The sequence below is a fragment of the Rhinolophus ferrumequinum genome, chromosome 9 (genome assembly GCF_004115265.2).
Source record: "Rhinolophus ferrumequinum isolate MPI-CBG mRhiFer1 chromosome 9, mRhiFer1_v1.p, whole genome shotgun sequence".
In the NCBI taxonomy this organism is placed as follows: Eukaryota; Metazoa; Chordata; class Mammalia; order Chiroptera; family Rhinolophidae; genus Rhinolophus; species Rhinolophus ferrumequinum.
In genome coordinates, this window is record NC_046292.1 from 80,768,545 (window position 1) to 80,782,061 (window position 13,517).

Sequence of the window (13,517 nt, forward strand, 5' to 3'; positions counted from 1 at the left end):
GAACTGGGTTCAATATCATTCCTGAGATTGGGCCAAATGGAAGGAGATGTTATTATGTCTCAGCAGACTCAGTATCATACAAAGTTATCCAAAAGTTGAAAAAGAGGCAGAAAGAGGTCAGCTTGGCCTTTCAATGCCATATAGAAGCACTGTTTAATAGGCCCACCTAAGCACCGCTTATTATATAAATCTGTCAGACTCTATACTCATTATAGACGAAAAGCCCAGATATGTTAACTTATGGGTTTGCCTCGGGTAGAGATACAAATCATTTCTGTCCAGTAGAAAATTTAACCCCATATTAGCCTGTAGGACAATCACCAGTTTTCTTCTCCTGGAGAGAGATGAGGGGTTTAGAACACAAATCATGAATGAAAGGTTTAAATGCAAATATTCTGGGAGAAGCAACAAAATGTCTTAAATGGATTGTGCTAATAAGAGATCATCTCTGACCTGTCCTGGAAGCGGCTTTCCTAAGGAGAAAAGGACAGAGTGACTTTCTCCAAAATCTTGCCCCATTCCCAGACATCCCCCTTAAAGTGCAGGAACTTTCAGGTACTTCAAATTCCACTGGAGTTGAGGACATGGCAGACCTACTTGAACTTGGGCGAGCCATGGTTAGGCAAATCTTGGTTCCTTTGGCAGCAGGAGACTTCAGTCCACAATACAGCTGGGAAATTAATCTGCTGGGGACAATCTGGAATGGTCCCATCAGGTTTTCTTTGTAGTATTAATTCTTAAGATAGGCTCTAAAAAAATCACAAAAACAAATAGAAACAATCAGAAAATAATTGTATTTCTATACATATGTACATGTATATGTATGTATGTCTATATGTCTATACAAGGATGGACAATTAAGTTCGCGAACTTGTTGCAACTATTTTGCTAACCTTTTTTTGATATCAGAGGGATTATTCATTATGAATTTATACCAAATGGACAAACAGTTAACCACATTTACTATTTGGAAATGCTGGAAAGGCTGCATGAAAAAATTAGACGACCTGAACTTTTCGCCAACAATTCATGGCTCTTGCATCATGACAATGTACCAGCTCACATGGCACTGTCTGTGAGGGAGTTTTTAGCCAGTGAACAAATAACTGTATTGGAACACCCTCCCTGCTCACCTGATCTGGCCCCCAATGACTTCTTTCTTTACCCAAAGATAAAGGAAATATTGAAAGGAAAACATTTTGATGACATTCAGGACACCAAGGGTAATATGAGGACGGCTCTGATGGCCATTCCAGAAAAAGAGTTCCAAAATTGCTTTGATGGGTGGACTAGGCACTGGCGTCGGTGCATAGCTTCCCAAGAGGAGTACTTTGAAGGTGACCATAGTGATATTCAGCAATGAGGTATGTAGCACTTTTTCTAGGATGAGTTCATGAGCTTAATTGTAGACCTCGTATATATGAATGCCCTTAACAAAAATTTTCAGTAACAGATCTTGATGGTATTCAGCCTCTAAACCACTGTTTTCAATTTGTGTTTTCGGTCACACCTAGGTGACCTAGAGCAGTGCTTCTCAAAGTATGGTCCCCAGACCAGCAGCAACACCATCCCAGATCTTGTTAGAAATGCAGAGTCATGGGCTCCACCGCAGGCCCACAGAATCAGAAACTGTGGGCCCCATCTGTCTCCAGGTGATTCTGATAAAGGTTAAAAATAAACATCTAGAAGATGAGGCTAGAGTTTCAGAACCATTGCCTTAAAGGTTTGGGAAAAGATTAGATGTGAGAATTCATTTGAAAAACAGGTTCTGCTGCTTTGAAAACGGTATGAAAACCACTGGCCTCTCAACTTTTGCTTAAGATACAGTTTCTATGAGAATGTAAATTCTGAGAACTGAACTAGGCAGGAAAGATATATGTTATGGTAACAAATAGGATAAAGATGACATCATGTCGAAGAAACTGTGTCTTAAAGCACATTTAGTAAATCTTTATCTATCCATGAGGAATTTTATAAAAGAAAAACAGAGACAGAGGAAGACAATATTTGGATCAATGATATCAAAAGGGTAATTGGCAGAGCTGACTTCTATCTAGTGGATCAAACTGTTGGAAGAACTCAAGACTAAAAGTCTGTAGAACAGGAAAAATAGAAAAATTCCGCATTTCCCAGAACTTTGCAGTCCCTCTGGAGGACAACTGATCAAAATTACAAATGCGTTTTCCCTTTGACCTAGCAATCCCAAGTCTGAAAATTTTTACAACAGTGAGACTTGCACACATCCAAAATGACACATCTTTAGACCACTGTCATTTACAGCAAGAGACTAGAAACAACCTAAATGTCCATCTGCTGGGGATGAATTCAATAAACAATGGCACATTCACAATATGCAACATGGCTGCTATAAAAAAGAAATGTATGTATATTACTTACATGACATTCTGGAATAGACAAAAGTATGGGGACAAAAAACATATGAGTGGTTGCCCAAGCAGGAAGAAATGAATACACAAAGGGGCATTAGGGGATTTGAGGGGTGATGAAAATGTCCTCCTACATCTTGATTATGTTGGTGGTTACATGATTGTGTCTGTCAAAACCCAGAGGACTCTACATTAAAAAGGGTTAATTTTACTGTATGTAAACTATAAAACAGTTTACAAATCAAAAATAATAGGTATAGGGTTTCAGTTTTGCAAGATAAAGAATTCTGGAGATTGCTTACACAACACTGTGAACGTACTTAACACTCCTGAACTATATCCTTAAAAATGGTTCAGATGTAAATTTTATGTGTATCTCACTACAATTAAAAAAACAAACAACCGAACCAAGTCTAATTAAATGTGATTTACTGGTTGATTTCTTTTTTTTTTTTTTTTTATTTCGTTTTTATAAGCAGACAGCTCGCTGGCTTCAGAAGTGAGTGTTGGTATCAGCAGAACAGAGGCTATTCAGAGAGGTTAAAAATAAACATCTGGAAGATGAGGCTCAAAAACCTGTTAGTGCCAAATCAGATTATTTAATTCCATAAATTATTCCGATGTTCAGATTCCACATGTTAAAAAACAACAAAAACCAGCATGAAGACATTCTCCCTAATCTGACAGAGATCTCCAGATTATAGTGTTGAGGGGACAGTCAGGTGCAAATAGTGTTGTGTGCAAAAAGGGAAGGGATATGAGTATATACCACAGTACTGATTTGTACTTTAAAAAAAAATAGAAGAATTTCCAAGAAATTAGTAAAAAAAAGTTGGGGGTGGAGTGGGAAATAGGATATATGGAGACAGGAGTGGAAGCAAGGGTTTTCAATACATGTGTTTGTATGTTGTTTGCCGGTCAGTGCCCCCAGCGAAGACCAGGAAAACACCTGTAGAGGAGCACATTGCAAGGAGAAAGAAGCAAACCATGAAGAACTGTAGGGTGCCCCAGTCACAGTGTTGGAAAGGATTATAGGATTTGGGCTTGTGTTAGAGAAGGTTGGCAGGGTTCCAGGGAGTGAGGCTTTATTCTGGATTGGATGCTGTCAGGAAACAGGATACCTTGATTGGATATGTTAGTGAATCTTATCTAAAACGTGGAAGAAATGAAGTGAGGCCAGAGCTTTGATTAGTCAGGAAACAGCAAGCCCTGGTATTAAGCCAGGATAGAAGGATGTCCTGTCATTTTTGTGATTTGGATATGTTCTTGCTTTTGTGTGGGTTCAAACCTGTGTCAGAGTTGTCTTATTTTTGTCCTGATTCACCACGGCCACAGGGTAGCTCTGTCTGACGTTAATATTCTATGAAATTACTTAGGTTCAACAGAACACCAAGGCCTACTGGATAGTGCGAGGCCAAAAACTGGAAGCAAATCAAGTGTCACCAACTTATAAATGGGTAAACACACTGTGGTCCTTCCATACAATACAGTTCGGCAATTTAAAAAAACACAACAAAACAAATTGCTAATACGTATAACAACATGGATGAATTTCTAAAGTACTATGCAAAAGTAACGTGCAGTAGAAAAACCTGGCAGACACTACCTTAACCAAGTGATCGAATTTAACACCCGCAGTAATGAGACATACCGACTTCATCTACCTCCTGATAGGATGCAGTGAGAAGGGCAAAATATCCCTTGTGTGGTATTTTTCCCGCAAAATGTATTAGCTCAATTTAAGAAAATATCAGACAGACCCCAATTGAGGGGGCATTCTATAGCAAAAATGGCCAGTACTCTTCAAAAAAGTTATTCAGGTTTTGAAAGATAAAGACTGGGGACTTGTACCAGGTTAGAGACTAAGAAGACAGGACAACTGAATACAATGTGAGATCCTGGATTGGATTCAAGACATGAAAAGGATCGTTAATGGGAGAACTGGAATAATTGGAATGAAGTCTGCTCATTAGTTAATAGTACTGTTATCAGTGCAAATGTTCTGGTTTAGATCATTGTACTTTAATTACGCGTTAACCTTAGGGGAAACTGGGTAAACAGTATATGGGAACTCAGTGTACTATTTTTGCAACATTCTCTAAACCTAAAATTATTTCAAAATAAAGTTGCTTTCTTCAAAAACACAAAACAAAACCATTATGCTAAGTGAAAGAAGCCAGACCCAAAAGGCTACATACTGTTTGAGACCATGTATATGATATTTTGAAAGGGCGAAACTATAGGTACAGAAATTACCTCCATGATTTCCAGGGACTAGGGAAAGAGGGCAAGGATGGCCAGAGAACTTTTTAAAAGCAATGAAAAATTCTGTCTTTATTTTGTGGTGGTTTTTCAAACCTCGTAGAACTTCATAATAAAAAAGGGTGAATTTTATACTATATAAATTGTATTTCAATAAACCTCATTTAAGAAGCATGTCAACAAATTTTCATTGTAACCTGTCTCCACTATAATTAAAAAAAAAAAAAACAAATAAAACTGGACATGTGAAGAAGTTTGGAATACTGACAAAGAGAAAAATGGTGTAGTATTGGTTTCCAGAACACCTCAGGGGACAAGAACCTCTGGCTGCCTGAAGTCCTTTGTGCAGAGACCACAGGTCAGAGCCAAAGGGAGTGCCAAAAAGGCCGATGGCAACTGGCTGCCAGGGGGAGAAGGTGGGCAGACTCAGACGCCACAGCAGCCCAGGACGGCCACTCTGGCGAACAGCTTGCAGATGGAACAATGGGGATGCCCTACCATCACGAAAATCACCCCAGTGCTCTATTTAAAAGAAGCCTGGAGGAAAATGGGTTGGTATGATTTTCAACCAGCATGTGTATGATAAGCTTTTGACAATTTTAATTTGTTTGGAAAATTAATTATTTGGAATATCTCAGTAAGGGATAAGTGAGGGACAACTATAGTTTGTTTTGTTATTTTAAATTATGGGAATATTTAAACATTGAAATAGTATGTGAAATAGAATAGTATATGAACACTTACGTTCCCATTGCTTCGTGTCAAAAATTATCAAAAGGGAGTTTTCTCAGACCAATTTGTGGCTTTAAGATATTGTCACAGACAATATTCTCAAACCTGCGCACCTTGAAAACTGAAGATTAAAATACCCAATATTGCCTAACTTTACTAAAAGCTCCTTACATGCTGCATGAAGTTACTTATGCTATCATTTTGAGCTTAATATATATCTTTAGTTATTTCTCTCAAAGATGAAGATGTTTGATTCCACTGTTGCTTTCTATTATTTTAATTTGGAGACATCAATTTGATCCAGAAAATTCTTTTCTTCTTCTGCTGATATTAAATGTTAGCGAACATTCCCATTTGTTGTCAAAGAATTCTGGATGATGCCTGAATACAATGTCACATTGTTTTTCAGACATGAAGGTAGGATTTTAAGTTCTTAAGAATTTAAAAGAACTTAAGAATTTAAAATCCAGAGGTGTGGACCACAAAGAGGTTCTAGGAAAGTAACCTCACAGGGTGATCTGATCATAAATTCCTAACGGGATGGGTAATCATGCCCCAGGCATATAAATTTTTGTTAAAAGGTATGTTTTTTTTTTTTGCTGGAAGCAAGCCCTGTCCATTGTTTTTATACGTCTAGGTAAACACACCTTTGAAAGAAGCCATAATTACCAAGAGAGCAACATAATTGTGTTCATGTAATCCTCCTTATATTCCCTCTTTAATTTCAATACATAAAAGAAACCAAAACTCATTCTCTGGAATATTTGAGATCTTGCTTCCCACCAATGTCGGCCTTCTGGCTCCAATAAATTCTTATAAAAATTCCCTACAGGTTTGGACATTCTTACATCGACAGAGGCATTAACATAAATCACCTGACTGTACTGCTGTACTCACAGCTCTTCTGCCTGAGGTTCTAAAGGATGTGTCTTCTGCTGGGTAGCTGTAAATAAAGGCAAATCATCCTGTTCTGAACATGAGGGTTGAATTTGTTGCTAATTATAAAGAGTTGCCAAAAATTTGAGACTATTAAGGAATTTTTAATTGTAGGATTGACAGATTAGGACTTGTTATTATCTGGGTAATATTTTTCATCTAAGTTTTTCTGTTCAAATGGTTTCATTATTGAGTAATAATAATTACTTTCACCATAACACTGAACTCAAAATAATAAAATAGAAAAAAGTTTTACTTGCTCACCTTTGAACATTTCCAAAAAACAACTAGTTTCTAGGTTCTTTGCCTAGGCAATGCAATCAGCAAGCTTTTTTGGAAGATAGGTTTAGTTCTCATTTTATGTGAATTATAAAGTCTAGTGACATACATATATATTTTATACATATGTATATATACACTCATGGATTGTATCCAATTAAACTGCTCTTTCTAAACATGTATTTTTTTCCCAAATCTTTCATCATACTAATTTATTGGTGGAATCTAAGTTTTTCATGTCTGTTTTAAGTAATGAATCAGTGAGAAAATTTTACAAAACTCCTTCTGCTGTTTTATTAGTCAACATTCACATTTTTTTAAATGAATGTGAGAATTATTTTGCTAAAATTTCCATTAATTTACAAGATGTTCTGCAAGTCACTAGTAAATGTGAAAACAGTAGAGATTGAAAACAAATTTTCACATTTTTGTCAGTGCCACCAGAAATGTATTCCCAAGCTCGCAAATGCTCAGAACATAAGACTATTTTAAGGATGCTACCACAAGTATTTATTGGAAGCATTGTCTGTGCCGACATTTATAGGAACTGGGGTGGGGTAGGGTGGGGGTGGGGGTGGTTGGTTCTACCCTCCACAGGCTTTCAATACTGTTCCAGTGTTAAAAGCAAGTTTTTGAAGAGGGTTGAAAAACAAAAAGGCCCGCATGGTGCTGATGAAAAGAGAACTCAGGTTATCAGGCCCAGAAGCCCCCAGGAGTGAAAGCTGCCCTGGGTGAAGCCACCCATTCATTATTCTGCCTTGAACTCATCTTCAGAGCGGGAAGACAAGCCTTAGGGGAGGAAATAAACTCATTCATCAGTCTTTGGGAGCTTTCTGGGTGCAGAACAAATTCCCTAACAGACAATTACTCTGTCTGAATGGCAATCCCCTGTTTAACCAGGCTTTCTTGTGAAACCTGAATTGGGGGGAAAAAATACCTGTGAAAAAACGGGCAACGTACCAATTCTGAAAAATACAACAAACGAAAGGTTATATCAGGAATTCGAGAAAAAAGCTTCAAAAATCATTCATTTAAGAAAATACATGATAAATATATTATAAAGGAACTACAAAAACTTACACGAGGTGTTCAAATAATTTTTGAACACCTACCAGCTAAATAAATGCAATGCACCAGTCCCCAGCTATCAACACCCATTTCCCTCGCTGTTCTACCATCTGCTCTTGTCAAGGTCACCAGCAACCTTCACCTTGCTAAACCCTGATCATGTCCAGCTTTGACCCATTTTATCACCTCTCGGGGAAACTCTTGCGTCTCCTGGTTTTCATCTGAGCTCTCTGATCCCCCATTCTCCCAATGCTAGGCTGCAATCCCCCTTCACTAATTCAACAGCCTACTCCCACCTCATACAGCTAAGCCTGAGCTCCGGAACTTTCCCCATACTTTCAATCCACAAAGCCTTAGGCCACCACTCCCCGTGGCCCTGGCTTCTCCCTTTCTCTCACATCTCACACCCTCCAGCCAGGGTGGTCAGGAGTCCTAAAGGCTGCACCTTTAAACTACATCCCGAATCAGACCCCTCCTCCCACGCCACAGCCACCACTCTGGCCCAGGTCCCCATCATCGGCCACTCGAGATGCTGCAATGGCCAGTGACGACTCAAAGGGGGTGCTCTACTCTGAGCCCTCCCGGGACTTCCCCTTCACAGCGGCCGACCAGGCCCACCTGCTCCCGCTGCGTTACTTTCCGACCGCGTTTCCTCCCCCCCCCCCACCCCCCCAGTCTCTCTGGCCGCAGCTGCCCCGCGTTGGGCCCAAAGACACTGAGCCTCGGGGCTCCGCACGTGCGGCCGCCGGCCCGGGGAGCTTCTGGGGTCCTTGCGCAGAGGCAGGGCCAGCTCCCCTCCTCCTTCTCCCCTCCCCCTTCGCCCCGCCAAAGTCCCCAGAACCGAACACCCGCAAGCGGCTGGGCCGCGCAAGCGCGCCGCGCAGGGGCCCGCCCACCGCCAGGCCGGGGCCGGCCCTGGGCTGTGCGTGCAGCCTCGCGGGGGTGCGTGCGTGCTCCGCCCGGACCCCGGGCGGGAGTCGGGGCAGGCCGCGGGGACCCCGCGCCTGGCGGAGACGCACCTGCAGGAGGCGGGAACGGCGGCGGCGGCCCCGGCGCGGGGGCGGCACGAGGAGGGGGCGGGGCGGGGCGGGGCGGGGCTGCCCGCCTGATCGGGCTGCAGCGGCCCCTGCCGGGGACCCAGACCCGGCCGGGCACCAGAGCGGTGTGGGCCGTTCCCTGGTCTTGTTCATCATTGGCGTTTGTTGCTTTGCTTTGCTTTCTTCGCGGGGACCGCGGAGCGGGGAGGGGGTGGCGTCTTACCTGGTCTTTGTGAGCTTCCCAGGTATGTTGTGTATTACTACGTACTTTCCGCCTTGAGTCTACAGCTGGATCACACAGCTTCAGGACAGAGCATTTCAAATGTTGGGGCTTTCTCTGAAACATCAATTTTCCAATAATGATTAACTGGGTTCCCAGGCTAGCCCACCAAACCCGAGTGCTAGTTCTGATATCCTTACCCGTGTGTCCAAAGGAAAACGGTTCAGGGCCTCTAGGACTCAGTGACCCACGTGTCTCCATGTGTCTGATCCCTTAAAGTCAGTCATCGTTCTTTTTCGTGTTTACCACAGCACTACTTTTTCTAGAATGTAATTGTTTATGAGCGTGCCAATGGATTCTAAAGGGAAGTGGTCTGAGAACTTTGGTGCAAAAAATGTTAACATTAACATTTGTTTCCCCGACTCAAACCTCAACCACTTCCCACAGTGTGGCTGGTAATTCAGCCCACGTTGGAGCTCTTCCTGTTCCTGTAGGCTGTATCAGCCTGTCAGGGGCTTATGGAGTCCAAGAAAATTGAAAGAGGGCCTCACATCTGGCTGCTGTTTTTCCCCTGACATGTATCTGGTACTTTGTGTCAGATACTTCTAAGAACTTAACATGTATGAACCAATTTAAATCTTCCCCGCCACTTGATAAAATGGATTCTGTTATCCCTACTTTACAGGTGGGGAAACAGGTCCAGGGAGGTCCCGCAGTTGCTGCAGGCAGAAAAGCTGTTGAATAGTAGAGCTGGGGTTTGAACGGCATATACTGCTTCTCATGACATTAGCCATGAAGTGTTAATCCTTTTCTTCATTCAGACATTGGGAGGCAGGGAGTGGGGGAGACTATAACCTTCTGTGACCTGAAGGTCCAATATGTCGCCCTCTGCCACCAACCACAGGTTGGGCCACCTCTGAGGCATTGCATTCTGTCAAGGTCCAGGAGTCCACCACCCACAGCTACCCACCACACCACTCTTCAAACCCACCCCTTCTTCCAAGCTTGGAACAACTGAATCTTCTTCACAAGTCAGGCTACTTCCTCTTCTTGAAGTATCAGCCACCGTCCTTTCCATCTTTCAAGCAACTCCAGATTAATTTTTTGATGTCTTTGTCCTTCCATAACAAAGGCTGTTCCCTCTTCCTGGATTGTCCTTTTCTCATTCCTTCCATAGGAACTCTTCTCATCCTTCCAGTCTCAGCTCAACTGTCACTTCCTCAAGGAAGCCTTCTCTGACCCCAGCTCCCCCCTCCAACCCCCCGATAAATGAGGTTCTTTTGTCCCTGATACAGGCTCTTACAGCACCATCGCAGTTATTTCCATCAAGATTTCAAATGTATTTATATTTATTGAATTAAATTTTCTTTCCTCCACCAGGCTATAAGCTCACTGAAGGTGACCTTTTGTTTCTATTCTCACCATGCTATTTCCATCCCTTACAGCGCCTGATAGTACATGTTCAATTTATTAATTAATATGTATTAAATGAATGAATGAACAACCTCACAGGAAAAGCAACCCAGGACTCAGAGGCTTAGCTATCTTTACTAGAATGAAGAAGAAGCGAATTACTTTTTCTTTCTTGTTGCTTATGAGCCCCTAGCAGCACAAAGCAACAAATAAACAAGCAAAAAACCATTTGCTTGATAACTCATGCTATTTACGGAGGTTTTTCTGAAATAACCAGGTAGGTGATAAGAGTTTAGCAGCGCATACCCTGGAAGGCAGACTGCCTCCTTCCTTAAATGAAATTCAGACACACCACCCTTTACCTCTGGAAAGAATCTCCCCTCACCCTGACCTTTATATCATCTCAGGATCACTAACTTTACTGATTATCATGCTGCCCCTCGGGTGAACTGTCCTCTCTAAACTTCTGGTACAAATGTAAACATGGACATAAACACCTACACGTGCTGTCTTTCATTGAATGATTTATTTTCACACACTAAAATAGGAGAAGGCTGAAACTTCCTAAGGTTTTTACTTAAAACTGTTATTGTTATCTTTTGGAATCCTCCCTATTGTAGTGGGGCTTTGATTATCTTCATTTTACAGTTGAGGAAACTGAAGCATGGAAAGATTATCTAATCTGTCCACAGTAAGGAGCTAGTAAGGGCAGAGTCAAGATTTGGACCCAGACATTTTGGGCTCTGAAACCCAGCCTGTCGATCACCAGGCCCCTCTATACATGAATGGCCTGGCATTTCTCTTTAAAAGGTGGAGTGTCTCACCTATTTTGTTCTCAACCTTCTGAACTAAAGCCAAAAGTTTGAGACAACCAGAAGCATTGCATATGATATCTTGATACGCATTTCTTGTGAAATTATTCCTGAGTGTTTTATAATTGAAATTAAATTATTAAAGTTAACCAAAGAACCTGCGCATTTCAAAAAAAAAGTCCTCTACATGAAGAATCCAACAAAACTAAGACAATAGGTCAAAAGCTAAGGAACATGGGAATAAAAAGGAAGTGTCTAAAATCCCTTCAGATGGGGCAGATTGGGCCACCTCTAGCTTAGTCTTATCCATCTGTCCATCAATGCATCCATCCATTCATTCATATATCAGTTATGCACCACGCACTAGCTATACCTTCAATTAGAGCTATGGGTAAAAACTAACAATTTCAACAAGAATGGTTGTGCACAAATGAAGTAATAAAGTTCTGCCATCAAATATATTGTTTTATCTTTTTTCCTTAACCTTCATCCAAAACTTTAAACACTAAAATTGAGCCATTGCTGTTATTTTTTGACTCCAATAAACAGGTCTATTGGGTACCTAGTATAAAAATTAACATTCTCCCTGGGAGTACAAAGTATTTTTTAATAACCTTCCATGAGAGTCTTCGAGTTTAATATGTTCTAATGAGATGTCAAGGCAACTGCCCCTAATTGCCACACTGCACTAACCAGTAGGAACAAAAAACATCCTAAAGGAACAAACAGAAATGGTGCTTGTGGTTTCAATTTAATCCAACCAACATTTGTGTATTTTTATTATATATTTGGTATTGTCGACTGGCCAAAGTAACTCTCCAGGTAATTCACTAAACAGAGAGTTTATTCAGGAAAAGAAAAGAAAATCCCCACAGCAGTGGGGACGCACACCTCCGCTGGGGCTCCAACCAGCTGCACACATGCAAAACAAAAGAGCAAAACAAAAGAGAGCCCCCCACTTCCCAAGATGGCCTCTGTATAAATAGATCCCCCCTCCCCCCTGCAAGTTACCACAAAGTTTTAACAGGAAGTCAGGACTAGAGAGTTAACAAGGGGCCCAGCTCCACCCATATCCCTCCCAGCTCGATGGTTAGTAATCTTAAGATACCAGTTCACACTTAACAGTATATGTGCATTTTATGGACATATGGGATCATTTGCTCAACCCAGTTTGTGATAATCACTGGAGTTTGTACATAAGTGTTTGACAGGTAATTCTACAGGGCTTAAGAATCCAGTCTCCCTCACTTCTGTCTTAGCATCTTGAGCCTCAGATACTTGACCTTTAAGATGAGGTTAATAGTTCCTGTTGTTACTGGATTGGTGTGAGGAGTAAGTGAAATACGGTATGTAGGATATTTAACGTAGTGCATAGGAAATAGTAACACCCAATAAGCAGTAGCCATTGATTTACTACTTTCCAAAACTAGTTTATGGAATCATCATAGATTTCATTTTGAAAGAATATCCAAGTTATTATTTCCAAGTATCGACCCTCTTATCCTGTACTGTTTCATCAACCTCCTTGAAAAAGAGACAGTATATTAGTCCTCTTAGAAAGGTATGACACACATATTAATTGGATTCTGAAATTTGCTTGATGACAAATACATGTGATTCTAGGACCAAAAACATCAGCAACACTTGGAAGCTTGTTTGAAATTCAGAATCTCAGGCTCCACCCTGGAAACTGTCAATCAGAATCTAGGGATTTCAAGAAGATCCCTAGGTGATTCCTACTAACTTTAAAGTTTGAGAGGTACTGCCATTGTTTACCTACCAGTAGGTGTGAAGTTATAAACAGCTGCTGCAATCTGGTAGGGTATATCACAGTAGCATCCTTGTTCTTGCCCAATGGAAAATTGACCTGTTTGTAGCTGAACCCAAAAACTAGAAATTATATTTCTTATCAAAAAGAGCAAATAAAACACCTATGCTTTATTTCATTGCTTACAAGGGATGCAGAATGCCAACCCACAGAGCAAAGAGTGTTAAAGTTAGGGGAAAAACTGAGTACTGAGCAAACTGAGACACTTCCCTGACTGTTAAATAATTAGAGGCTGATGTTTATAAATTCCTTAGAAATATAATTGATAAAATCTCCAATTGAAAACAGCTCTGAATTTTTTTTTTCAAATGTCTGAACATTTTCTATTTCTTCCAGCAATATGTAAGAGCTTCATTTGCTCTGTATCCTTTCCAGCACTTGGTACTGTCAATGTTTGTAAAGGCATTCTAATATGTGTATGGTAGTATCTCATTGCACTTTTAATTTACACTTCTGCAGTGAGTAACTACGTTGTGCATCTTTTCATGTGCTTATTCACTATCTAAATCTGTTTGGTGAAGTGTCCGTTTAAGTAGTTTGCCT

The 13,517-nt window shown here is 40.9% G+C and overlaps 1 protein-coding gene across 3 annotated transcripts in view; it reads right to left on the reverse strand.

Moving 5' to 3' along the window:
- The window catches only part of SIRT5 (sirtuin 5), a 35,354-nt gene extending 26,337 nt beyond the window's left edge, over positions 1-9,017 (reverse strand). Inside the window, exons 1-2 of one of the 3 annotated variants that reach the window (XM_033115928.1) lie at positions 8,925-9,017; positions 598-749 (exon numbers count right to left, since the gene is read on the reverse strand). In XM_033115928.1, coding sequence (XP_032971819.1) covers positions 598-712 — 115 coding nt within the window. In that variant the 5' untranslated portion in view covers positions 713-749; positions 8,925-9,017. Of the gene's footprint in view, positions 1-597; positions 750-8,683; positions 8,747-8,924 lie in introns of those variants that run through there. The other 2 variants (XM_033115927.1, XM_033115929.1) reach the window with 2 other exon arrangements.
- Positions 9,018-13,517: the final 4,500 nt, after the last annotated feature.